The sequence below is a fragment of the Neofelis nebulosa genome, chromosome 18 (genome assembly GCF_028018385.1).
Source record: "Neofelis nebulosa isolate mNeoNeb1 chromosome 18, mNeoNeb1.pri, whole genome shotgun sequence".
Taxonomy (NCBI): domain Eukaryota; kingdom Metazoa; phylum Chordata; class Mammalia; order Carnivora; family Felidae; genus Neofelis; species Neofelis nebulosa.
This window is the reverse complement of record NC_080799.1, coordinates 788,295-814,872: the sequence shown is the minus strand read 5'-3', so window position 1 is coordinate 814,872 and position 26,578 is coordinate 788,295. Positions and strand designations below refer to the sequence as shown.

Genomic DNA, 26,578 nt, shown 5'->3' with positions numbered 1-26,578 from the left:
GGGCGTCCCCTCCTCTCTGCTTCCGTTGGCCGGCGTGAGGAACGTCTTCTGCTACGGGACGCAGCGGGTGCGGAGCGGAGCGTGAGCCCACGCTGGTCCCCGTGCCCGGCCGCCGGCGCCCCGAGCTGCCGCCGTGAGCGGGGGTGGGGAGCCCCGGTGCTGTGCGCACGGCCCAGGGTCAAGGTGGCTGGCGGCGAGGGCTCCTCGGAGCCTAGGTGTGCCCGCAGCTGGGGCGCGGACGGTCCGGCACGTTCCGACCGGGCTCGGGCCGTGGCGTGCGGCCCAGCCCTCCCTCCGCCTTGCCGCGGGGCCGGCCCGGCTCCGCCGGCCCTACACCGCGCTGCTGAACTTCCCGTCCGACTGATCGGCGCTCTCCGGCACGACTGCCTTCAGGGCGGCGTGGCAGAGGCGGTTCAGGGCCGACACGCTGGTTTTCTGCTCGATGTACAGCCTCAGTTTGTCCCTGAAGGTCTCCCCCAGGAGGCCGTAGATGAGGGGGTTCAGGCAGCTGTTGGAGAAAGCCGCGAGGTTGACGATGTGGCCGGCCAGGGGGTAGGCGTGGCGGAGGGACTGCCGGCAGGGAGCGGCTCCGGGCTGCGTGCGCTGCAGCAGGTGAACGCTGATGAACACGTTCTCGGGCAGCCAGCAGATGAAGAAGACGAGGACCACGGCGAAGATCATGCGGAGCGCCTTCTGCCTCCGGGGGCGCAGGCCTCGGTGCCTGTGAGCCTTGACGAGGACCCGGACGATGAGCGAGTAGCACAGGCCGATGATGGCGAAGGGGACGACGAAGCCCAGGGTGACCTCGAGCCACTGGATCTCCTTGACGTCCGCGAAGCAGAAGCAGACCTCGTCCGTGTGCTGCAGGTGCACCGCGCTGAAGGGCACCAGCGTGGCGGAGACGGAGGCCATCCAGATGAGGCCGCAGCTCAGCCGGGCGTGGTGCTTGGTGCGGAACGGGCCGGAGCGCACGGCCTTGGCCAGGGCGAGGTAGCGGTCGAAGCTCATCCACGTGAGGAAGAAGACGCTGCCGTACATGTTGATCTGCAGGAAGAGGGACATGAAGGTGCACAGCGCGGCGATGTCGTAGTACTGCTCGTCCAGGTTGAACACCTCGATCAGGGAGTCGGCCACCAGGATGAGGTCGGCCGCCGCCAGGTTGATGAAGTACAAGTCGGGGATGCTCATCTTCTCCCGGAAGCTGATGTTCACCACCAGTATCAGGATGTTCCCCACGAAGCCGATGGGGAAGAGGAAGATGGTGTACAGGCAGGACAGGAAAAGCCCGATCACGTACTGCTGGTGCTCGGAGAGCTCGCCCGTCCGGTTGGCCAGGACGCTGCCGGGGAGCGGGCGGGACAGGTTGAGCGCCGGGGAGGTGCCGCCGTGAGCGGCCGCGTGCGTCTCCATGCCAGAGACGGGCGCCGGGGGCGTGTCTCGCCCGCGTCCCCGGGGGCACAGCCGTCCAGGTCTGCCGCACGGCTCACAGAGGCCCGACGCGCACAGTCAGTCCGTCTCCGGAAAGACAGGCGATGCTCCGTGAAGGGAGCCGGGCGTTGGCAAACTCCGAACCCCTCCCGGGCAGCGCTGGAGGCGGCGCGGGTCTGTCCCGCGGGCAGCCGGGCAGCCGGAAAAGGCCCTCCATGTCCACGCCACGGGCGGCGCCTCGCCTGGGCCCCTGGGGGGCGGCGGCCGCGGCGGTCAGGCCCGCCGGGTGGCGCTCACCGCCCGCACACCTGAGAGAAAGAGACGGAAGAGCGGTGAGTCTGTGACCCGAGTCTCTCACGGCTCTCCGCCAGGACGGACGCCGTGGCGGCGGGTGGCCCGGGGGGGACGGGTGGGGCGGGACGTCTCGGAGATTTGGTTGTCAGTGAGCCGAGGGAGAGGAGGTCAGTGCAGAAAGTGCCCCATTTTCTGTCCCCAGGGCTCCCGGGCCGCTCAGTCCGAACCGGAGCCCGGGCGGTGAGGCATGCTAATGCGCGGTGGGCGCCTTTCTTAAAAATAGCCGAATAGCAGGCTCATGAAGGAACGCGGCCGTTGGGTCTGGAACTCTCAGGAAAAGTACTGTCTGCCAGCAGCGGAAATCAAATTTATTTCGGCAGCTGTTGGAAAGAGGACCAAGATGGGAAGGGAAAAACCCGGCGTCTGTGAAGACGGCGGGCCCGGGGTGCTTGGCGAAGACTGGAGCAGAGCCTCTCACGATGCGACGGAAAACAGATCTAGGTTTTCCTGCTCCCCACGCTCGGGTGCCCCCACATGGAACTTTCTTCGTGATATGACCTGAAGTACCGAAAACAGTCCTTGGTTTAGGAAATAGTGTTCACTCAGCATTTCGATAAACTATCTGAAACAGCGAGTACGTTTCTGCAGTGATGTCTGTAACCTAGAAACTGCGTTAAAAAAGCCTCAGCCGCCGACAGGTCTCGTGTCCGAGGCCGCCCACCGCGACCCGGCTCGGCCTGAGAGTCGGGGGGAAGGGAGGGGAGTGCTGTCGGCGGCCGTGTCCGGGCCGCCACCGCTGGGGGTGCTCCCGGCCTCCCGGGGCCGGGGGCCCCCACAGAGGCCGAGGAAGCCGGCCCTGGCGCGTTAAAACGGCCTTGCGTTGTCTTTCTTCCGAGGGTTTTTGTTTGACCCTGTGAGACGGTCGGGGATCACTTTTGAAGTGTTGCCCAACCAGACCAGACACTCACTGAACCCCTGCTCAGGAGTCTTGCTCCAAAGGAAACCCCGAAAAGCAGAGCAGAGAAAGACCAGTCTCAGCCTTCAGGTCAGAGTGTGACCGAGAAGCGTTCGGCAAGCTTTGCTCGGCGGGCGTGGAGACGTCTGTGCTCTGTGTTGTGTCGTGTGTAGCAGACAGCGCCAGCGGGGACCTCATGAATGTCTAGCGTTTAAAGCCTCTCTCGTTAACTTGTCTGTTAAGGAGCACGCAGAGCGCTTGTTTGGCTCTCTGAGCTCGGAAACCTGGGCCGCTTCGGGCCGTCTTCAGAGGAAGACACAGTGAGGGGCCCTCGGCGCGCGCTTCCCGCCGTCGCCAGCATAGGCTGCGCGGGCAGTTTTAAAGTGAGTCCTCTGCTCCTTTCCCACGCACGTGAACCCGCTGATCCTGGACAGATACTCTTACTGTCACCGTGCTGTAATGACGGGACGCGGGAACTAGCATGGGCTTGCTACCGACACCGCCCTCGCGAAGGTGGACCGTGGATGTGTAAAGGCGAGTGTCATTGTGGTCTCGTTTCGGTTCGGGTTTCCACTGCCTGTCCAGCTCTAGAAAACCAAAACCAGGGGCTCAGTTGGTTGGGCGTCCGACTTCGGCTCTGGGCACGATGTCACAGTTCGTGGGTTTGAGCCCCGCGTCGGGCTCTGGGCTGACAGCTCGGAGCCTGGAGGCTGCTTGGGATTCTGTGTCTCCCCGCCCCCCCTCCCCCCCCCTCCCCCCCGCCCCTTCTCAGCTCATGCTCCGTCTCAAAAATGAATAAACATTAAAAAAAATTAAAAAAAAAAAAAAAAAGGAAACTAAAACCACATTTTGTCAGGCCAGCTGGGTGTGTATCTTGGTGAAGGAACACCGGTCCACCCGGCCGTGTCGCCGGGCAAGCGTTTTCGTTGACTGGCTAACGTCCTAACCGGAGGCAGGGCCTCGGTTGACCAACCTAACGACAGAGCGCCGGGGAGTCGGGGGACTGCTGCGCTGGGCACGCGTTACAGAAAGGACCTTTGCAAAAGCCTCTGCCCCGCAGCCCCGCTGGGGCTGAGCCAGGTGCGGGTTCGTGTGTGGAGTAGAGGCTTTGTAGCCTCGGTGCCTCTCTCACCGCAGGGTGGCCTGTGTGCCCCCGTCCGCGTCCAGCTGTGACCACAGCGTGCCGCACCTGACGCGGGACCACTGAGCCGGGCCCGCCCGCGGTCTCCCCTCCCGTGACGGAAGAGGCTGCACGGCGGGTCCGCGGACTCCCACCGCGGCACCGACCCGAACGCAGAACCGGGAACCCGGGACCGAGACTCACCTGCGATGCAGCCGGCCACCCCGGCCCAGGCCGGCTCCGCGCAGGCCCTTCTCGTGTCCCTGGGAGGGCTTGTCGGCCGGCCTCGGCGGGGGCACTCCCGGCAGGCTGGAGGTGCGGCCGAGACTCTCCCTCGGGTGGCGGGGATTCTGGCCTCGCTTCCCCCCGTCGAAGAATGCCGGAGCGGTGGTCCTGCAAGGGGACGCCTGCCTGGGGCACGAGGCCGACCGGCCAGAACGCCCGTCATTGCTGCGGACTCTCGGAGGCACCGCTGGCTTTATAGGCTTCCCAGGGCCGCCCATTGTGCTCTGCTGGACGGCCTCCCTCCCGAGGAGGCCGGCGTTAACCATTTTTTTGCCGGCTACTTTTCGCCCACGCCGTGGCGGTGAGCCCAGGCCCACCATGCATTTTTATGGAAGTTTCCAGACTTAACTGCTTTTCCTCACCCGCTGATACGACTTTCTTAAGTTTGAAAGTTTGAAAGCATCGTTAAGTAGGTTTTGTATACCTTTTAGGTGATGACCCATCGTCACCTACTGGAACTTAAGTACTCTTGCTTGTTTTTAAAACTAAACAGTAAATTTCCTGAACCTAGAGAATAGTGTGCAAATTATACAGAGAATTTAACCTAGGAATTTCACAAAGGCATTTGCAGAAAGAAACTTAAACCTAAGAAATAGCAGGTATTTGGGGCAAGCGCGTTAGGGAGCAGAGTGGTTTCTCTGCCGTGGGGATGAATCGTGTCTCCTCTGTCTCCTTCCCTTTACTCTGGAAACCGCCGGAGTGCACCTGCCCTGCAGGCTCTGTGACCAGCCACGGCCACAGCCCTTGTGCAGGGGGGGATGGCCCCGGTCCCCAGTCCCAGGGCCTGACCGCCCCGCGAGTAGCTGCTGTCTCCCGGCACCCCGGCGGCCTGGAGAGAGGCTGGCAGGGCCGCCCCGTCCCCAGGCGCGTTCCCAGGCGCGCGCGTCAGGTCTGGAGGGCCTCTAGGACCTGCGGGCCCTGGCTGTTTGCGCCAGCTAATGCGGTTGTCAGGGACATCACGTTTTCGTTGACCTCGTACCTCCCTCTTGGTGGCTTTTTCTCTTTCTAAGTCCTCTTGAAGTTGTGAGATTGAAAACTGAGGGCCATCTTTCGTATTTCTGAGCGTGAATGAGCCAGATGGCAGCAGCTGGGACCGTGGAGGCTGCCGTGTGCTCCTCCCGGAGGGGAGAGAGGCTGGTTTCAGGCTGGAGACCGAGGCGTCTGGCGGCCCGCGGGTCGTCGGCACTGGGCGCCCCTCCGGTCACCTGCACGGTGGCGGCTAGCGTGGCCCCCCTTCACGGTCTGTTTTCACAGAGCCTGGTTTCAAACGAGCTGGAAGGTGTTTTGAATGATCATAGCTTCACATCTTTCAGATATTTGTTGTGGGAAATATACACGTTTATCAGCAGAGAATGCTGTGTTAAATTTCCTTTGGATGAATCTCTAACACCCGGCGTTCTTTCCGACTTAGGATTGAGCCATGATCCTGATCTGTTAGCTTCTTACAGTGTTGAATGACATCGTGACACCGCGGATGCCGTTGTGAGCCGAGACCTACTTCAGCCGGCCGCTCCCTCGCACGATGGCGACGCCGCAAGTGTCCAAGGACACGATTTTGAAAGAAATGAGTCATGAGAAAGTTAAAACTTCTTCTTGAGTTAAAAGTAAATAAATAAAGTAAAAACCTAAGCCTTGAAATGGCCAAGACACGTCACGTAAAAACAGCCGCGGACTGCTCGCCCCAGCCCGTGGCCTGCTGGCCCGCGGCCCCACTGGGCCCCGGGGCCGGGGAGGACCTCCCGGTAGCTCCGGGGGTCCCCTCTGCGCGCCCTGCTGAGTTCACAGCGAGCTGGAGGGCCCTGAGGCCGGCGCGCTGACGTGGATGAGCCTGGGGCTGCCAGGTCTCAGGGCACCAGAGGTGGCCACCTGTCGGCCCTCGCGACTAGTTAGCATAAGGGACAGAACCCTGCTTTTAGGGTTGCAGTCCGCTGAACCCGAGCTGGCGTTTGCGTGGCCAGGGATGAGAGCATCTCGCGGACGTCTTGTAATGCGTGGAGACTTCCTGTGAATTTAAAAATCTCCCCTTCCAGAGCGTTCACGCGAGGCTTCGTTTGCTAAGCGCTCAGTGTGTTGCATCCACTGGCCCACGTAACCCTCGCCGAGCACCCAGTGCTGCCCGCGTGAGAAGCCTGAGCTCAGGCACGGTGGCCCTAAGCCTCAGTCTGGCCACTCTGAGGCCCAGGGTCCTCACTGGCACACAGCGTGCTTCCCACGTGGCTGGTGCCCTGTAACAGGATTGTCTCAGTGCTGAACTGGACTCGTTTGCAGGTTTTTCTGTCCGTCCCCAGGATGGGATGATAGGGAAACGTCAAAGGAAATCAAGTCTGGTCAGCTTTCATTTAGTTAAATTTGCAGATGCAGCTCGGTGACGGGCGTGGCGCAGAGCACAGACATGTAGTAAAGCCAGGAGGCCTGCCTGGCTGAGGGGACCCCGGGAACCCTCACCCTCATTCCCAGGTGCTCCAGGTCCAGCGCTGTCTGCATGCGGCGGTCGACCTTCCCCACGTCCCCACCCCCGCCAGCCCTGCTCCTCTGTGACAAAGAATTGTGCCCCCACCCGCAGAGGGACCCCTGAGGTGCAACGCAGCGCCCCGGAGGGAGGCCGCCCAGTCTCTGAATTGCCAGGCCCTGCTTTCTCCCTCTGCGGTCAGCCGCCCCATGACCCTGGGTAAAGTGGGGGTGCGTGGGGGCGTGGTTGGAGCTGCGTGATGCTGGACACCCGCCGTCTGTCGTCCTTGTCCTCAGGTGGGGTCCGTCCTTCACCAGGCGGCCTGCCTCACCAGACGCCGGCACGGTCCCGGACGGCTGGGCCCCCATTTCCCGTGGCTGCCACAGGGAGAGCGCGTGTCCATCCAAGGGGTTCACAGGGCAGCCAGCGGGACTCGGCTCACGGTTGGGACCCCGCGCGACGTGGCTGCCAAGCATCAGAGCCCGTCGTTGGCGGGAAGCACAGCCCAGCAGGTGCGCTGCTTGGGGGGGGCGGTTAGCGGGGGGGGGGGGCAGGCGGGCGACACTGCCCACACTGCCTTTCGTGCATTTTCTCTGCTTAGCCGAGCTGGGGGAAGCCGGGAGCCCCTGCCCATGCCTGAGCAGTAGGTTTCTTTGAGACGCTTACGAAGCCCTTCTGGGTCTCGTCCTCACGAGACCTAACCCTAAGCCTGAGCACTCAGGCAAGCACCACCTCTGTGAAGACCGAGGCCGGGCCTAGAGCGGCGGGGGCACGAGCGTGGCCGAGGATCGCTGTGCATGCTCCCCTCAGGGAAGCCGAGGGGCTCAGTCTGCCGCAGGCTGGCCGGGCGAGGAGTGGCCGGTTAGGAAACACTGCAGGCCCGCCTCGAGTCTGCAGACATCGGCCAGGGCCGAGTGTCGCAACCTGACATTCTGGACCGGGCGGGGGGGGGGGGGGGGGTGCCCACCGGGCACCCCCTCCCGTTTGAGCTCCGCGCCCATGCCCGCGGGAGCCTGCACGTCGGCACTGCCATCCGTGCGACCCCGGCGGCAGGCAGTCCTGGGCGTGGGCAAAGGTGTGCGTCCAGACCGGGGCGCGCCAAACGGACGCCGTCTGCGCGGAGGCCGTTCCTTAGAGAAAAATCGACGGGAGTCGGCAGACCCGCCATGCGGCCTCTTCCGTCACGGGAAGGGATCGTAGGTGTCCAGGTGCCGGCTGGGCTCCGCGCAGCCTCGCTCCCCACTCACCCTCGGGCACTTTGTGACACCGAGAAGGCGCGGTCCCCATGGTTTCGCTGCTGTTGACTCTTTGGACAGCTGGGCCCCTCTCGGCCGTTGCCCGGAGCTCTCTGCACATTTCCTCTAGTCCTTTGAGAGCGAGGTGCCAGCGGCAGCCGGAGCGCAGCGCGTGAGGCTCGCACAGGCTAGGGATGGACAACGCACACGCGGTTCCGCCTGGGGCTGTCCGCCAGTGGCACGTCCTAGGAGGTCTTGCTGGAGACCTGGGTCGACCTGGCTCGTCAGGGAGAGGCTCAGAGCCGGAGGAAGTGGTTTCTCCCTCCCCCTCCCCCCACCCCTCAGTTCTGACTCATCCTTGTGAAATCGAGCTCTCCTGTCAGCCTCCTGGGTGCACGTCTCACCCCACTGCTGGAAAGCCACGGTTCTGCACGCTGCCTTGCTTCTCTGTGGCTCCTGACCCTTCTCTTGGCTCTGTCCTTGAAAAGCTCCTGTGGTCAGTGTGTCCCATCTGTCCCCGGATGGGGGGTCAGCGGACAAGACCTGCATGGCACGTGCGACAGCCGCCCGTCCCCACGGGGCCTGCTGTTCCTGGGGCACCTTCATGTTCCAGAGGACCGGCTTCCCCACCTCCTCTCCGGTCAGAGCAGGACCTCCTGGTGTCTCAGACGTTGGGCCTCCTTATACGATTTGTTTAAAGAAACGATCCTGCCGCTCAAAAGAAAACGTTTGAGAACCACCGACTGACATTCCTGTGGCTGGGTTCTAAAACTATCCCTTTAGCCAGAATGCTGAGAAACTCCGTGGGATCAGATTCTCTAGGCCTGGTTTCCGTGTCTGCTGTCCCAGCCCCAGTCAGCTGTTTCTCTGAGGAGCGCTGAACACCCGTGAGCCTCACCCCTCCTTCGGGTTGCAAACTCACAGGCTGTCGGTGTCTGTTGCTGTGTATTTGTACATTAATTTAGGTCCTTCCGCCTCTGGCCGTGAATGAGTAACGTAAGGGGGCTTGCCATAAGCCATCAAAAGCTGGGTAAAATAAAAGAATGAGCTGTTTTGAGACGTTGGGACGGTAGGCAGTGCGGGACCGTGGCCTCTGAGGAGGAAGCGAGTGCAGTGAGCCCCTGTTCTTACCCGGGCACCCGTCCGGAGTCAGGAGGGGTTCCTAGCAGTGCAGGATGACCAGACCACGTTGAGGGGACAGGATTGGATTTCTGGAAGCCTGAGGGAGCTGGAATTGGCAGGAGACCGGGCTGGGGAGTGGGGAGCCACGCTGAGAAAGGGCCCCCGAGGTCTGGAGAGCTGACCAGCTCCCAGAGTGTGCATCACGCTGGTCCGTGTCCCAATTCGCTGGTCAGGATAGAGGTGTTTTTGAGCGTTTACGACAAAGAGGAGAGAAGGGGTGCTGGGGTATTTAGGCCCCCCCAGACCTCACTAACAAAGCTTAAACACAGCTCTCCAGAGAATCCCGCAGATCTACAAGGAACAAAGTGTCCTCCAGAGTGAACTTCAGTCCTTTTTAAAAGGCGAGCCTGAGTGTGAAGTTCAACACTCAACAAGGGACGTTCACAACGTCCGGCATCCAATCCACTAAAAAATTATTATATCGCATGGGAAGGAGCGGCCCTCACAGGTCAGCCGGGATGCCCTTTGTCCTGCTTGAGCCTCCTGGAGGGAGGGAGCGTCTTCCCTTCCAGGGGCTCCCAACTTCCTTGTTCGCCCCCTGCCAGCCTCTCCGGACGTGCAGGCGTGGGACTCACACCTGCCTGCCGTCCCCGGCACAGGCCGCGTGGGTGTGCCAGCGCACCGAGGAGCAGAAACGGAAGGGGAGGGGTTGTTTAAGCATGAAGTGTTTTAATGGCATGTTACAGAAGCTCCTTAACCACAAGACCCAAATCCTGTTTTTGCAAAGAAGTGGCATCAGCATTGAAGACAGGCTTGCAGACGGCATGCACGCCTTGGCCGTTAGCTTGCAGAGGAACGCAAAATATCCCTAAGAGTGGAAGCCATCCAGACAAAGGAGTGTTACTCTGCCCCGGAAAGAAGGGAGCCACGAAGCCAAGAACGACGCGGAGGCACCTTCGATCCAGGTTACTGCGTGAAGGAAGCCAGTCTGGAGAGGCCGCACCCTGGGTGATCCCAGCCGAGTGGCCTTCTGGGAAAGGCAGGGCCAGGGAGCCGGTAGAGGATGGGTGGGTGCCGGGGCCGGGGGGGGGGGGTGGGGGGTGGTAAGGGTGGGGGAGGGCAGGGGTGGATAGGCAGGGCACGGGGCGGGGGGGTCTTAGGGCAGTGGGTACTCTCTGTGATGCCTTAATGAAGGACATGTGTCAGTATAGGTCTGTCTACACCCCAGGAGTGAGCCCACATGGGAACTGGGACTCTGGGTGACGGTGACGTGTCGATGTAGGTCCATCCCATCCATGTTGTGACAAACGCTCCGTCCGGTGGGGGTGTCACTGCGGGGAGGGTGTGTGGGTATTCCCTCCATTCCCTCTCAGTTCAGTTGCAAACCTAGTAAAATTGCCCTAAACAGTAAAGTTTTGATAAAAAATCAAAGCTCTCAAAGGCATGGGTTTCCTACAACCAGAGGAAACACCTTCCCTTTGCCCGTCTCCTTTCTCTGTTCAACCAAGAAAATCTTGGTTTTTGTTTTTTAATCTTTATTTTTGAGACAGAGCGCAAGCAGGGGCAGGGCAGAGAGGGAGACACAGAATCCCAAGCAGGCTCCAGGCTCTGAGCTGTCGGCACAGAGCCCGACACGAGGCTCGAACTCACGGACTGGGAGATCATGACCCTGAACCGAAGTCGGACCTTAACCGATGGAGCCATCCAGGCACCCCAACCAGGAAGATCTTGATATAAATGTAGCAAGAATGGTAAATGTACATTTTGGATTAAGGTTAATCATTGAACCTCGTACTTTATGTTTCATATGTTACCAGCCTTTCCGCAAATAATGTCAAATGGAGCGGCGGAGGCTTTAGGCACAGAGCTTTTCGCGGGCCACCCAGAGCTCCTGGCAGTGGGCACCGGCTGCCTGCCAGGCCACAGCGGGGCAGGAAGCGTCTTGTGATGCTTTATCAGCACGCGGGTGACACTCTCAGACTCCGCCGATGGTGGCAAATTTAGAAAGATCAAGGCAAATTTCTTTGCTCTTGGTGCTACTTGCGAGGGCCAAACTCTCTCAGTGTTAAAGGGTAACCAGGTAAGAGCCCTTCAGGGCCAGATTATAACATGGCCATAAATTCTGTCGTTGTCGTCGTCTGACCGGGGTAGGGGTAGAGACCGGTGCCGGCCAGCGGACACGCTAACCGTGGAATCACCCGTTAGAATTGAGGACCTGTCAGCCCAGTCAGATGTGTTCGGCCGGCTCCTGCCCGGACACTCACTGCACCCTGGATTCGCAGGGTTTCCTGTCACTGCAAAGCCTTGGTTTGAGCCAAGCTCTGGAGCGTGTGCGTAAGTGGAGCCGAATGCCAGGAAGCTCGATCTCCGTACCTTCAGACGATCCTGTTCCCTACCTGCCAGGCACGCCCCCTCATCGCCCGTCTTGCTCGTCTGCTGCATCGCCTCCCCCCCCCCCCCCACTCTCTTCAGGGACAAGCCGTCCCGGGCCTCTCCCTTCCTGCACCGCCGGGCGAGGCCTGGGTGAGGTGCTCCGGGATGCTGAGCGGGGCCTGTGGAGGAGGAGGCCGGCCAGGGAAGCCACACGGCTCTCCCCAAACAGGACCCGCTCCGCAGGGCTCGTGAGGAGCTCGTCCCCGGGCGAGCCCCCGTCCCTCTGCAGCGTTAGCCGGGCCTGCCACAGGAGTGCGGGTGGTAGGCCGGCCGGCGGGCAGACGCACTCGGGGCGGCGGCCGGAACCACGGGGGGCGCAGGGGCCGCGTCCCTCCGGGGAGGGGCTGCCCGCCGGGCCGGCCCGAAGCCCGGGCTGACCTTCACGACTTCATACTCGGGCCGGGCGGTCGGCGGGTCTCCCTGGCACAGAGTGGCTTCGTACGGCACCCCGGACGTGCCCGGCGGGGCCACCGGCCCCGGGGAGCTGCAGGAGGCGCGGCCCGCCACGGCAGCCGGGCTCGCCGCAGGCCCGCGGGCACCCTTGGCAGCCGGGCGCAGGCGGGGCGGAGAACCCCGCGGCGGGAACTTGAAGGGCATCGCCAGCCGCACGTACCGCGCGTCGAAGTAGCGGATGCGGGCGGGAAGGAGAGGACGGCACAGCCCGGGTTGCTGGCGGCGCCGAGCGAGAGCGGCGTCGCCAGCGCCTTGGTGACGGCGGGGTCTGGCCGGAACGCGCGCAGGCCGCCCCGCCGGCCTCGGCCCTTTACGAGGGCGGTCAGGCCGAAGAGCCCGGCCGCCTAGCTCGCCGGGACACACGGGGCCACGTAGACGCGCAGGCGCCTGGAGAGACGCTCTCTATGCGGCGAAGACGTCTTCCACCGCCGTGGAGACGCGGCTCGGGTGCCGGGTGGTTCCCGTGGGGTCACCGTGGGGTCCCGCCAAGGGGTCGGGGGCTGTGTCTGTAGGAGGGGCCCCCACCAAGGTGAGTGGGCACGGGGATTGGTGTGGCAGCCCCCTTCCCTACGCCGGGCGCCCTGGAGCAGGGGCCTGGGTGCCTGTGACACCGGGCAGGGGTGCGAGGACGTGCCCACCCCGCTTTCCAGACGGCCCCTCGGCCCCTCCTCCCCAACGTCAGCAGGACCCTTCTCGGCATGAGAGAAACGCCTTCTCCGAATGAGGTTACGTCCAAGCCCCGCCCCGAAGCGTGTGCACCAGGGGCCTTGATCCCCCACCGCAGCTGGAGGACCCGGTCCGGAGCCCCGCCAGCGAATCGCGCTCACTTCGGCCGGGGCTCTGCCTCGTGGCGGAACGGCCGCAGTCCACACGGTCGTGAACCACGTCGTCCGGCTTCTGGACCCAGAAAAATTCTGACGGACTCTGGCCTGTCTGAGGGGACCGTGCTCGCAGCGCCCCCCGTAGAGACTGAAACGAGGCGCGCCCTGGCCGCTGCCCCCAGGGCCCCGGGGGGGGGGCCCTTGCGCTCGAGGCCGGGAGCTGTCTTACTGCCTCCGGGCTGCGAAGTCCTGAGTCGGGGCTTTAAGTGACAGTGCCGTCAGGCTCGCGGCCTTCCCAGCCGGTCCTTTGTCACAGAAATAATTCCGTTTCTGTGGACGTGTGTCCTCCCCGTTAAACTTTAGCTAAATGAGGCTGCTCGTTCTTTGAAGGAAGGCGAAGGAATAAAACCGGGAAGCTGATGTTAATGGAAGGCTCCCGGGCGGGCCCGGCCCCACCGCCAGCGGTCCTCTTCTCTGCGCGGCGCCCCGAGGGCCCGGCTGGCAGAGCCACGCGGTGTGGCCACCCTCCGCCAGCACGTGATTCAGAAGTAGAGCGCGCAGGTGAACGGCCTTTCTTCCCGCCATCACACGAGGGCGCTCTGAATAGCACCCCGTTTACTAGACTCGCAGGTTGTTTCGCGCGGCGTCTTCGTGCACACGGACTCCTCGCGGGCTCTCCTTCTTGCCCCCTGACGCCCCCCGGCGCCTCGCCTGTGTGACAGCTGTGGGGTGCACCGTCCGGGGACTGGGTGGGGGGAACGCCTCGTGTGCTCGCTTGATCTGGCGCACGGACAGCTCTGCCCGCGGACTGACCCTGCTCTGACCGCTGCTCCGCACCCCACCTCGGCGCCCCTCCTCCACACCCCTGCCCCTCACCCCACCTCTGCACCCCTGCCCCGTGTCCCTGCTCCGCACCCCTCCCCTGCACCCCACCTCCGCACCCCCACCCCCACGCGACGTGAGCGCACATGTTCCCCAGGCGCCCATCTGGCCGGCTTTGTCCGAGAGACACGGTAAATCATGATGTTGTCCGTTGCTGCTGCTTATGGTGATGAGTGATTCCCGGGCCGCTGAGGGACCTCACAATTAAGAATAGTGGCCGGACTGAGAGGAAGTGATTCGGCATGTTAATCTTTAATTAAGGCAAATTGGAAAGAAGATCCTGTGAACATTGACCACAGGTCGGGAAACCGCATTAGGCTGTCCCCGTGTCCGATCCCCGCAGCTGGCCAGTGTTCCGGGCACTTCCTGGGGCGAAGGGTATCGTCTTTGCCGGTGGTTTGGGGAGCATTCGTTGTCAGAGGCCCCCTGGCTTGTGCTAGTGCACTCTGTCATCTGATTTGGTGGCCGGGCTCTGGGTCACCCAGCCAGGAGGACGGAGGCCTTGAGAGCTCGTCCCAGACTCATCAGCCTGTCGACTGCTTCTCGCCTTGCCCTGAGCTTTTCTCCCGAAGCAGGGGGCCTTCCTTGGGGCCGAGGGGGCTCCAGCCTCACCGTGTCGTCCGCGTGGTGGGGCCGTGTGCCGGCCTCCACGCTTGCTCGTGTCTGTAGACCACCCGCCTGCTCGCCAGGCTCCAGGACAGCCCCTTCCCAGGCAGGGGGACACTCAAGGAAAGGAAGGCCCCAGTGTGTCCCAGCAGCACACAAAGCAGGGTGCTGTCCCCCCCCCCCCGCCCCCCCCACCCAAGCTCCGTCTCCTGGGTTTAACTGAGGTTTGCCGGCTCTGGTCCTTGGGCCCCGAGGCTGTGTGGGCAAAGGGTGTGGTTCTGGCACCTCTTTGTGCCTTCGGAATTGGGCCCAGGGGTGAGGCGTCCCTGCAGGCGACAAGGCCGGCTGTTGGTGAGGCCAGCCTGGGCAGGGCTGCCGGGCTGTCTCAGGTTGGCTCCTTCTGGGCCCAGGAGCACGGGGCCCTCTCCGGGCGGTGCACCTGCTGCCCACGGCCCCGCCCGCCTTGTCTCTCCGCTGACAAGAGGCCGAGGGGCCGAGGCTGCCACCAGGGGCCGGGCTGCTTGCCTCCTCTCTCCTCAGGGCCACCTTTGGGTCGTGTCTGGAAAGAGAACACAGAAACGTGGAAGACAGGTTCTCGCGAGATGTCCGTGATTCCTGCTCTCCTGCTGCCCTCGCACTCGCGTCCCTGGCTCTCAGCTCTTCCCTACGGCTTCTCTTGGGCCCGGCAGTCCTCCTCCCGCCCCCTCCCCCCGCTTCCTGTTCACCCCAGAGGAGCGGAGGGCAGTGGGCAGAGAAGACACCGAGGTGGGCTCCCCAGACTCAGGGCCTTCACTGGCGCCGTTGGGACGTCCCGAGTGTTTACCACCCTCCACACGCTGTTGGAAGCACTTACAACGATTTCCTCAAACTCGACAGTTTTCCACAGGAGGTAGGGACGCGCCAAATCCTACTTCACGGCACAGGTGACTAAGCCACAGAGCAACGGAGTCATTTCTTCGGTCACCCAGGAACTTAAAGCATCAAGGCCTGACCCTGGACGTGCGACCCGAGACCCTGTACGTTTTCAAAATTGACGTTCAATAAAAATCACTTCTTGGGCATATACTCCGGACGCGTCTAGTCACACACACGCCACCACACAGGGTCCCAACGGTTCCCTCCCCGCTAAATCCCTCGGGGCCGTTTGGCGGTCAGCCCTCCCCTACACCGAACCCCCGGGCACCATTGCTCTGTGGTCTGCTCCTATCGTGTGGACTTTTCCAGAATCCTCGTGCCTCAGGCACTTTCTCCCTCGGCGTGATGCCGTGGTGCCGTGGTGCCGGGTCAGAGGTCATTGCTGTTTGATGCTGGGCAGTTCCCCCGCTCAGAGAGGGGTGGCTTGTGCGTCCGCCACTCCAGGGACGTTTGGGTTAATTCCAGGATTTGGCTGTCACAGCTCCTTTACGGTTTTTATACACGCACGTACATTTTTACAGGCAAGCATAGTATTTTTTCCCCTTGGGTGGATACTTATAAGCGGGAACGCGAGGTTTTCTGGTTCGTTGTTAAATTTTCCGTTTGATAAATGTGATGTCACGCGTTGTAAAGACGAGGCGTATGGTGTGTTCCTGTGAGGAGAGTCCCGCCGTGGTGGTGTTGGCGAGGCCTCCCGTCATCCTGTCTGCGGTCGTCGGCTGTACGCTGGGTCTCTGTGCCTTTGTCGCCTTTGTCACCTCCCGTTCACGTGTGTGTCCTTACACGTTGTTCGTTTTACCCCCACCCCCCTCCCTCCATAACCACCGTCTCCCTGGTTTTTTTCTTTAAGTTTATTTCAAAAGACGGAGAAGCGTGTGAGCAGGGGAGGGGCAGGAAGAGGGAGAGAGAATCCCGAGCAGGCTCCGCCCAACCCTGGGCTCCAGCACAAGCCCTGAGACCGTGACCTGAGCCCAAACCAACACTCTGAGCCACCCAGGTCCCTGCCAGTTTTTACAGCGGGTTTAACCTCCTTAGCTTCCACGTGTGTGTGAGTCACGCAGGGCTTGTCCTCTGATTTGCCTCGCTGAGCGTGGCGCGTGGCCGGTCCGTGTGCCGGTCCACGTCACGGGTGGATGCTGTCCCACTGTGCGCGTGCCCCGTGTCTTCCTGCGCCGTGCACCTGTCGATGCGCTCGGACTGTTTCTAACCTGACGTGAGGCCGCCCGCATCGGTCCGCGAGGCCGTGCTGTTTTGCTTCCCTGCCAGAACCTGCACTTCCCACCCCTGTGCTAAAGCCCAGATCTTACCTGAGACTCCGAATTCCCTGGAGACGAGCCGACCCTCCAGGACCGCCCGTGCTTTGTTCCAGTGCCAGTTTTGGGCTGAGAGCCAGGGCTTCTGGGGCCCTTTTCTGAGCCACGAGGAAGGGCTGCCAAGGTCCAGCTCCAGGGTCCCCGGGGAGCTGGACAAGGCCAGAGCTTTGAGAATTTTGTGTCCTTTACCGAAGCTCGTGGCTGTAGCTCCTTGGATAGTCTTCCAGGATGGGAGGAGGGTTGGTGCGCGGGGCTCCCTCGTCCTCCCCGAGTGGGGCTCTGGCCGGTGGTGCAGCCTGTGCTCCCCCGGGCCTTCCCCCTGCGGCTGCCTCCGCCCCCCTGGCTGCGTCGTTAGGGACCCGCGTGCCGTGGTTGAGTCTCCCTCCCGTCCCCGGGGGCTGTGCTGGGCGCACTCGGGTCCCCGCTTCTGCGTGGTCCTCGTCATCCCACCGGATGAGCAGTGGCTCCAGGGCTGTGACCCCGCTGCGGACCTCTGCCTGGTCTCTGGGTTTTCGCTCCCGTGTTTGTGTTTTGCTGGGTCCTTTCCAGTCCTGTGCCTGTCTCACAGGTGATCTGGGAAGGTCATAAGCTGCTTCTCTGTGTGGAAAGAGCATAAGCCTTTGAGGTCACATGGGGGTGTGCTGCATCTCCTGGGGGGAAGTGTGTGCACGTGTGTGCGTAAGCGTGTCCCCTGGAGGCAGCGTCCCGGGTGATTCCGCTGTGCTCTCAGCCCGGCTGGCCAGCGGGCATACACCACCCCCTCGATGCCCCGCGTCCCCGTGCCTGCAGCCCCGTGGGTCCCACATGTGAACCTTCGGGCACTTGTCACTCGGGGCGCCACCGTCTCCGGGCGCCATGGCGTCTCCACCAGCTCGTGGCGTGGCAGGTGTGTGAGTGGTGGTGGCCGCGTTACACGCTCTGTGTCGATCTGGTGGCAGGGAGGTGGGCAGACGTTGAGTTACAGGATGGAGCACGTCGACGGCCTCTTGCCCCGCCCGGGCCCTCGGGAGGATTCCTTCCCGTGGTGTCCCGAGGCGCCAAGCCCTTCTCCCTCGTGGCCAGCTCCTCCCTCCCTGGCTCCTGCGCTCCCTCTGGCAGGACTTGGCTTCTTTAGCGCCTTCTGGTCTTGGCTGCATAAATGTTTCCATCCCAGTCTCCTGTGCTCCCTGCAGACTGAGAGCCCTGGGGCCCGATGAGTCACCGTGCAGCCCATCCGTGGCCAGGCCCTGCGCCGTCCAGCCCGGCCCACTTGACAGAGGCGCGGTGTGGAGGGCGTGAGCTTTCGTGGACCCGTGGGCTGGGACGGGAACACGAGGGGCAGTGTGGCTGCTTGCCCACACCCTTCTGTGGGGACCTGCTACTGGGCAGCCCCCTCGTCCCCATCCTGGTTGCCTGAAGACGCGAATTCCTGAACTGTCCGGAATGTCGCCTGTGGCCTGTGGGGAAAATAACCTCCTTAAAAGGGTAAAGAGTGAAGGTTTCTTTCCGTTTTCCTCCATTTGAGTCTCCTGAGACCTTCTTCGTCTCTCCCGGACACACTTGATGTGCACACGTGCGGACACCTGCCCCCCGGGAGACACACGCGGGCACACCCCCCCCCCCCCCCCCCGGGGCACGCAGCTCATGCCCCTCTGACCTGGAGGGAGCACCCGTTCTAACACAGTGGACGGACGCCCCGTCTCACTTCTGTCCCTGCAGCCTTCGTGGGCACCTCTGTGTCCCTGCGTAGCTGGGAGGCCAGACCACACCTGTGGAAGGGCTTGCCCCTCCTGTGAGGGCAGGCCTGGCTCTGGGCGCTCCTGTGATCTCTCTCTGACCCTGGGCGCGCTTCCCCTGGGTTCCCTTGGCTCTGCAGCAGCGGGCTGGGAGAGGCACAGTGAGTGGAGAGGCCCATCCTTTCAGTCCCCTGTGAGAAGCTTCCCCACCCCCACCCCGGTCTGAATGGTGCTCAGGGCAGAGACGACGGGGATCTCCCAGCTTAGGGGCACTCGTTTGTGTCCACCGGAAGCCCCGGGGGCCCTGTGTTTGCCGGCACTTTCCATGTAGCGTGCCGAGGACAGCCTCTCCTTCCCAAAGCTGAGCCTGGGAGAGCTGGTTTTGCAAACCCACCCGTGGTTTGGAGATGCACCCTCCATCCACGTGGCCCTGGTGGCTGGGCCCCGTGGCCCTGCCCTCGTGGGCCATCAGGGTCGTAGCTCGAGAGAACCTGTAGCTGGAGCCTGGTTGGACAGGGCTGGTGGCCCCGTGAATGAGACCGTGAGCCCCACGGAGCATCGCGGCAGAGGGCACTGCGCGGCCTGCTGTGGGGTCTGGGGCTGGGTGGCTGATCTGGAGGAGGGTGGGCGAGGGAGGAGGCGCCCGTTTTGACCAGATGGGAGGGTGTTGGTGTTCCGCGACCTTACGCTGTCTGCTTCCTGCCGGTCCCAGGACCACATCCGATGCTGGCTCTCAGGGTGCGTGTCGCCCTGTTAGGGCCAGACTGGCCATCAGACTCTTATTTCTGTCCTCCCCCACGTGGCCACTGCAGTGTCCTGTGTCCTGGACTGCAGTGTGGGACCCTCGGCACCTCATAGCCAGCCAGCCGCCTGGTGACAGGGTGCTGGGGCCACTGTGCGGCCCTGCACACCTCTCCCCTGCAGTCTCTGCTCTGCCGTCACTACCTTTCACGTCCGGCCTGGCCCTCTGCTGCCCTGACCCTCCTCGGGCTCCCGGCCGAGCCTGACTGGGAGCCGCCTGCCCCCTCAGGGTCCCACGCGGGACCCAGGCCTGTCCCCAGAGGTTGAAGGCTTGGCCCCTGGGCTTCCGTCATTGCCCTGTCCCAGCAGCAGGGGAACACTGGCGCTCTGTGGGCTGGGAGGCCCAGCTTTTCGCACCGTGGGTCTGTGATCTTGGACAAAGTGATCAGCCCGTGCGTATATATCACCACCCAGCATCTTTATGAAGATTTTGTCAGACGGGGTGGTGTGTGTGGGGGCGCCCGGTTCCCTCCCGCTTATGGAGAGGATTCAGCTGGTGGGGGGACCCTTTCCTTCCACACCACACTGAGCGTCACCTGAACACAAAGCCCACCTTGTGCGGAAGCCTGGCCGCCCCTGCTCGCGTTGAAAACTTGAACCTTCCTTCCCAGGCCTCTGGGTAGAAACGCTGCCAGGTCTGGGCTCCCAGCTCCTCCCGACCGCAGTCGCGGAAAGAGCCCCCGCCCCCCGCCCCCGATTCGTGCCCCATGAAACATACACGTCCCAGATGTGGCTGCTGGAAGGCATACACTGTGCTCTGCCAGACCGAACCTTCTCCGTGTTCGTGCCCCCGCGCTAGCCACGCCTCTGGCGGCTTCAGTCTGCATCCAGATGCGTGTGTTGCCCGTGGACAAGCCTTTCCGGTTCTGTCTTCAGGACACAGCGTTGGAGCCACTGATCATCTTTTTTGAACGAGGAAGCCCCGAACGGTCTGTTCAGTCACTTCCAGGCTGAAAGTCTAGGAAAACGAACTCTGTTTTACTTTTTACCGGAGCCAGTCTACAGTATAAAGAAACCTGAGTTTTCAGAGTGAAGCGTCGCTCAGCCGTGAAATCGCCCGTCCCCCGGCTGGCGGCTGAGCGGGTGGTGGGGAAGCAGACGGAGGCAGGGAAAGAAAAGGAAGCCCAGAGGGTCGGCGGCTGACCTGTGCCGGGGCCTGTGAGCTGTGCTGGCGGCTCCTGTCCGTCTCCGGTCCTCCCCTCTCCACGAGCTCCCTTGCTGGCAGCGGCCGGGCAGAGACCTCCAGTTCTGTAAGGAGGACAGGAATTCAGTCTTAGGTCGTTCCAGCCACACAGGCTGCACTGGGAACAGCATATGCTTTGGCCGCGTGACCCAGACAGGTTCAAGTCGGCCTACGTACAGAGCCCCGGAGTGGCGGCCGGAACAAGTAACGCGTGTGCCTCCCAGCGACTGTGGGCACCCAGCGGTTTCCTGTGGATTCCACACGCTAAACAGTCCCTCCCAGAAAGCGGGCAGCGTCTGCAACTTGAAATAGGACCTAAAACCCCACCCGTGATACAGAAGAAGCCCTCACAACCTGTCTTGCTGAGGGAAAGTCCCCCGAAGCCTTCCCTTGAGAGCACTCGGCCCCAGGGCCCGCGTTGGCACCACCCAGGCCAGGATTGGGGCTCTGCCCTCTGCCCCCCCGGACAACGGGGTGTGGGCGTCAGGCAGCCAGAGTCCTGAACACAGAGGCGGACTGATCCCTTATTGCCCTGCGGGCCTGTGCCTAGAGCCTCCCTCGGGGTCAGGCAGAGTCAGGGCGCTGTCGCCTGAAGGGCGCCGGTCACCCGTGGCCTGGCAAGGCTGGGCACGGGGCAGGTGCAAGTTTTGGAGGGAGGATGGGGTCAGCACGGAGAGTCAGGAAGTGGCCTGGGGGTCCCCAAATTCCTGAAGGAGGGGGCCTGCCTCAAGGAAGTAAGAGCTGAGACACGGGTTTGGACGCGTGGCTTCCCTGAGCCTGCACCGGCGGGAGACATGACGTGCAGAGCCCTCTACGTGTCTCCCCCGCCAGGTGTCTGCGTCCCTTATGCAGCTGGGGGACTTTTTCTGCAGCACCCTGCCCGCTGGGGTCACTGATGGCATCCAAGGGCCACGTGAGCTCCGTGCGAAACCCACAGAGGCTCCAGAGAGGCGAAGGACGCCCCCGGGAGCCCCGCACCAGCAAGGCTGGGGCTGGAGAGTGTTTTGTTTGAAGGTCTCTCACAACGTGTGGCCCCCACGGCAGTGTTGTTGCTGGCGAGGAGCTGACAAGGAACCGGCCTGGGGCCTCTGTTCCCAGAGCCTGGGGTCGGAGGAGCTGCTTTGGAGTGGGGGAGCCTCCCAGAGGTTTGAGGACCACTGATAGGGGCTGACCTCCCCTAGCGATGGGAGACCTGGGGCCCGGGAGAGGGGGCTGGGCCACTGCCAGTCTCAGGCCTGCGTTCTCCTCTGGGCTCCCAGGGTGACGAGGTGCCTTGTCACTAGATCCCCGTGGCCACCAGCCCCCTGTCCCTGACGAGCGTGCGTGGCCTCTAGGGAAGAAAGGCCTCCAGCCCCCAGTGCACAGGCGAGCAGAGGAGCCCTGGCCTACGGCAGGGCCGGGTGTGCCTCCCTCGGCCCCCTGTGCGGGCGCTCGGGGGTCCGGAGCCCCTGTGTGCGACCCCAGCAGGGTCTCCAGGTTCCGAGTCCCCATGTGCAGCCCCAGGCCTCCCCCCACCCCCCCACCCCCGCTTCCTGTCACAAGTAGGTTTACAGAGCTTCCCGCAGCTATTGGAAGGATGCCTGGGGATGACGCGGCCGGTGGGTGGGCACTGCCCCCAGAAAGGGCCCCTCCTGTGGACGGTGTCATGGGGCGACGTTCTCGTCAGTGGAATCTGGGCCCCCCCTCCTTAGGCGAGAGTGAGCTCCCAGGGGGCAGTACCCGTTTCTGTCGTACGCTTTGGGGGCATCCTGCCTCCCGCGCCCATGAGCTTGGGCCTTGGCGGTCTCTTCCTCCGAGAGCCCTGAGTTAGCAAGATAGCCTTCCCTGTGAACTCCCCCAGCCTCGCGGGGGAATTTCTGAGCTACTGGACGAGCGACAGGCCTGGCTGGCCACCCGCCCCCTCCCCGCCCCGACCTCCTGTCTTCCTTAAGCTGACAAAACCACGGTCCTCCCCAGCTGCTGCCACTGGGAGGGCCGGTGTGTGGTTTGGCTCCTGCCTGCGGTGCCCTCGGTGCACTCGCTCTGTGCCGTGGCCCCCGCTGGCAGACAGGCAGCGTCCTCCTCCGGCCTGCATGGGCTGCTGCCTCCGCTCTCTGGGGTGCCTTCCCCACTCACCCTGGTCCCCTACCTGCCCAGGCTTCAGCCGAGCCGGCCGTGGGCCGGTGGACGAAACACAGGACAAGCGTGGCTGCTAAAAGAACCACGGAGACTTACGTCCTGAGTCCCTGGTCCCGAGTGGAGGGGAGAGCCTGAAGCCTTGACATTGGGGGTGTCAGGCCGGCTGCTTAGCCCCCAGGACTCCGTCCCCTCCTGCAAATTGGCAGTAATTACAGCATTGCCCCTTGAGGTCTTGGAGGGCTAAATGAGCTAGCACACCTGGACGTGGGGGGCCCAGGACAGTCGGCAAAGCCAGGTTTCTGCCACGAGCCGGGACCCTCACAGAGACGAGGCCCCGTGTGTGTCTGAGGTGGGCCAGCCTCTGCGGCCCAGCCTGGCCTGTCCCCCTGTCCAGCCCGCTGTCCGTCTACCGCTCGGGAGCCCCAGCACCCTCCTCCTGAGGGGTCTTGAGGACTCGGCCTGCCTTCTTGTCACATCCTGGCTCTGCGTGTCTGTGGACCCGCTTGGGATCTCCGCTTGGGATCGTCTGCGCCCCGAGGCCCCGGGCCCTGAATCAGGGTTGAGGTGCAGGAAGACACGGCTCCCGGGACGGGGCGCTGGGCCGCCTCACCCCCGGGCCTGCCGCCGCCTCGTGCGGCCACGTGCCCCCGGTGCCACGTGCGGGGCCAGGCGAAGGCGGTTTCCTGGCAGGCGCTGGCGAGGAGGTAAAAGTGTGTCCGAGCTCTGCATACACGAAGCGCACACGGGCCCTGGAGATGGGCGAGAGCGTGGAGGGGATGCCCTTGGCCCTACGCCCTCCCCTGCCCACGGGGCCGGCCCGTGGGTGGGTTGTCCCCCTGGAGCGGGAACTCACAGTGCAGGCTGCGGCCCAGCGGCCCTGTCCCCGATTCGCGGTGTGCGTCGCCGTCCCCGTGTTGGGAAGGCGGCAGCTCGTTCCCGGACCCGCGACTCTCTGTCACCCACCCCCGTCTCCCAGGGCGCACGGGTGGGTGTTGTCCTTGCGCGTGAGGACACGTTCTCTGCGGGAGGGACGTCTGTCCTCGGCTTTGCCCATGGCGGAGGTTGCGGACGTCACCGCGCCGTCCCGCGCGGCCTCCACAGGTGGCCTTCTCCCGTGCAGAACGGGCACACCCGTGTTCACGGCAGCACCCCCCCCCCGACAGTGGCCACAGGCGGAGGCAGCCCCGTGCGGGTCGATGTGTGTCGCACGAGGGGATGCGGTTACTCGGCCGTGAGGAGTGGTGTTCAGATACCGGCCCGAGGCCGGGGGGGGGGGGGGGGGGGGGTATAGACGTGGCACTCGGTGGGAGGAGCCACGTGCCGCGTGATTCCTCCGCCGTGCGTGTCGGGGGAGGGAAGCAGGTCCCTAGAGACGAAGATGAGTGGCTGCGGGGGAGTCACCTCTTCTGTCGCTTCCCGTAATACCAGCACTAACGACCCCTTGGTCTTGACTCTTGTCACTAAGACACCTTTCCGTGTTTGGGAATGGATTACTTGAGGCAAACGCCGCTGGCCTCCGCTGTTCTTAGGTGCGCGGAGCTTGCAGCCGCCCCCTCAGACGGCTTCCTCCTGCCTGACGGCAGCCGATCCCCGTTCCCCCGGTTCTGTCCCCCTTTGCTCTGTCGTCGTCCTGCTGCTGTCCAGTCAGCAAGCGGAGGAGAGGATGGGCCAACTACGGACTGACGCCTCCGTTCCAGCCCAGGCCGCGGCCCGGGAGCGAGCCCCACAGACGTGTGGGCCGGCGTCTCGGGCTGGCCTGTCGCCAAGGCGGCTGGCCTGCCGGCTACTTCCTGATTTGTCTCCTGGCTCGCGTGGCCTCCGTCACCCGCGGAATCTCACAGCAGACCCATAGCACTAAGTAACGGGGCTTTTTCAGACACTGGGGCATCTGGGCTTTGTGGACACATCTCTCAGAGGAAAACCGTATCTGGGTTATTGTGGCTCCGACCTGACTTCCCGTCGCAGTGCACGGCCCGCTGGCCGTGTTTGCCCGGCTCTCCCCTTGCGGATGGGGCGCTGCGGGTGGGGAGGTGAAAGGCGTCGGCCGAGGCCGGGAGGGGTGCGGGCTCCGTGCTCCTGGGGGGGGGGGGGGGGCAGGCGGGGCGCGACATGCAGGGGGCCTGCGGGAGCAGGCACTTTGCAAGAGCGTTGTTCACACCCTGTGGAACCTTGGGTCGTCACAGAAGCATCTCCTTGACCCCCTCAGCGAGTGGAGGCACTCGAGGGGCAGGCCCTGTCTGTCTGCGCTGCTGTTCGGGCAGGTGTCCGTCCACCGTCCTGACAGCACACCCGGGCAGGGATTCACCGCGACGGGCTTTCCTTCCTGGCCCGCAGGTCCCGCTGCCCGAAAGTCGCCGTGGAGCGTGGGCCACGCTGCGGCAGCTGCTGGCTTCTAGGAGAGGCCGCTGTACGTCCCCCGTGTCTCAGCTCCCGCGAGGCCCGGCCCCTGTCCGGTGCTGCTAGTCACATGACCGCACGACCTGGGAAGTCAGGGGGATATTGAGCCATGGGTGACCCGGCCCGGCAGGAGGGTCATGGGAACTCCCAGGTGGCCCGGGCTCTGCACAGGGAGCAGTGGGGGGCCACGGAGAGGCTGGCAGTGCCCCTGAGGGCTTCCGTCCTCAGTCTGGGGACCGCCTACAGGGCTGCCTGTGGAAATAAGGAGGCCAGGAATTTGGGAGTACCTAGCCTAGAGTCCAGGGACAGTGGCCCAAGGAACAGTGATGGAGTCTGGGAGACAGTTTGGGGATTGGAAGGCCACTGGGATCCAAGCTCAGGACGTCTGGACCCACCAGGAATTTGTGGTCTCCTTCCTTTGTGGGGAGCCGGCCCGTCTCTCCACGCCTCCGCCCAGCCGTCCACCCCTCATCCCTGACTCCCCGCAGGACCGCTCCACCCCGCACTGCCTCCGGCCCATCTTTCGGGTTCTGCCTCTGCTACTCACTTCTCCGTCTTGGGGCTAATGCTCCCTGGTGTGGCGTCCGGCCCCCCCGGGGCGCTGGCCAGCCTGTCCTTTGCCTGCCCGCAGGCCAGGCCTTGCCTTTCGGGCATTAGCCGTGGCCGCACAGCCTGACCCCATGGCCCCTCTCAGGGGCACTGAGGCCCCTCCTGCCCCGGGTACAGGTGGGCATGTGCTTCTGGCGGGGCAATGGGCCTGGGCACCCTGCTCACAGGCCCCCCTCGCTGAGAAGTTGGCCGCAGGTGCTGCTTGGACCACACGGACGCTCCTGGCCGTCTTTGCCCATAACCTCCCTGTGTGGTGCCCATCCTTCCATTCCTGAGGCTGAGACGCACTGGTTTTCTCCTTTGCTTCCTTTTCCCCTCTGCTTCCTGCCTTTTTGAGTGTCTCTGTGGACTTTTTTTCCCTTTTAATTCTTCACTTTTCGTTTGCTCAAGTTGTCCCAAACATGGCCAGGAGGAACCACTTCCAGCCGGGGCCTGGGTCCTGTCGGCACTGGTGGCGTGGCCGTGGTCATCTCCGTTTGTCCTCACTTCCTAGGTCAAGGTGCCCCAGGCCCTGCTCCGTGGAGCCCTGTCCCTTTGTAGTGGCGCTCCACAGGCTTTGAGACTATGCACGGGAGGGGCAGCCCCGCGGAGCAGAGGCCGGCCTTGTGGGGCCTTCCAGCTGGCCGTTCACGGGCAGGCCCGGAGGCTGCGGGCCGGAGCACTTTCCCCTCCAGCCCCCTGCCACTCACCACCGCCTCTTTAGAGAGAGAGCCTTTTCAGCGTTTCTTTTTAAGTTTATTTATTTACTTGGTGCACACGCGTGAGCTGGGGAGGGGCAGAGAGAGGGAGAGAGAGAGTCCCAAGCAGGCTCCGTGGGGGCCGCACAGAGCCCGAGTTGGGGCTTGATCCCACCCGTGAGATTGTGACCTGAGCCGAAGTCTGGAGTTGGAGTCGGATGCTTAACCGACAGAGCCACCCAGGCGCCCCTGCAACGTCTTTTAAAAGCGTTTATAATCTTTGAACTGTCTCTTTCTCACCTATGCTCCCTGACACGGCTTCAGCTGGCGATCGGAAATCTCTGTGTGGGGTTGCCCTCCCTGGAAACATAGTGCGCTGAGCCGTAACCGTGCAGAAGTCTGGCGTCCTAGGCCGGACTTGGCTGCTTTCCCTGTCTGCGCCAGGTTCTGTTGGCTTTAGTGCGTGTGTGCACACGCGTGTGCACACGCGTGTGTGTGCGGAGCAGCGCCTAGGTGGTCCGAGTGCTCCTCTCCACTGCTGCTGACCGCGTGTTTTTGGAAAAGCGCAGTGTGCCCTGAATTCCGAGTCACGTGGCATCCGCAGGGCGGAGTTTCCCTCGTCCGATTGTTGGGGAGCGCGGGGCGGGGTGTCTGCCCTTCCGCGGCTGGTTTGGGGTGAAAGCCCCCAAGGTATAAATCACCGAGCGCGACCCGCCGACCCTGACCACATGGGCTGTAAACCCCGCGAGAAGCACCCTGTGCAGGCG

At 63.3% G+C, this 26,578-nt stretch overlaps 2 protein-coding genes across 2 annotated transcripts in view; one reads left to right on the top strand and one right to left on the bottom strand.

Moving 5' to 3' along the window:
* C18H7orf50 (chromosome 18 C7orf50 homolog) overlaps window positions 1–26,578 on the top strand; it is a 110,580-nt gene that overhangs the window by 37,548 nt on the left and 46,454 nt on the right. The gene's annotated exons all lie outside the window — the stretch shown is intronic.
* GPER1 (G protein-coupled estrogen receptor 1) lies at window positions 316–4,445 on the bottom strand. The gene is made up of 2 exons (XM_058711018.1): window positions 4,002–4,445; window positions 316–1,736 (listed from the first exon to the last, which is right to left on the bottom strand). Exon 2 carries the CDS (start codon window positions 1,408–1,410, stop codon window positions 331–333), a length of 1,080 nt encoding a protein of 359 aa, XP_058567001.1. The 5' UTR covers window positions 1,411–1,736; window positions 4,002–4,445; the 3' UTR covers window positions 316–330.

Coding starts and splice junctions, on each gene's coding strand:
- GPER1 (XM_058711018.1), bottom strand. CDS start 1,410: ATGGAGACGCACGCGGCCGCTCACGGCGGCACCTCCCCGGCGCTCAAC.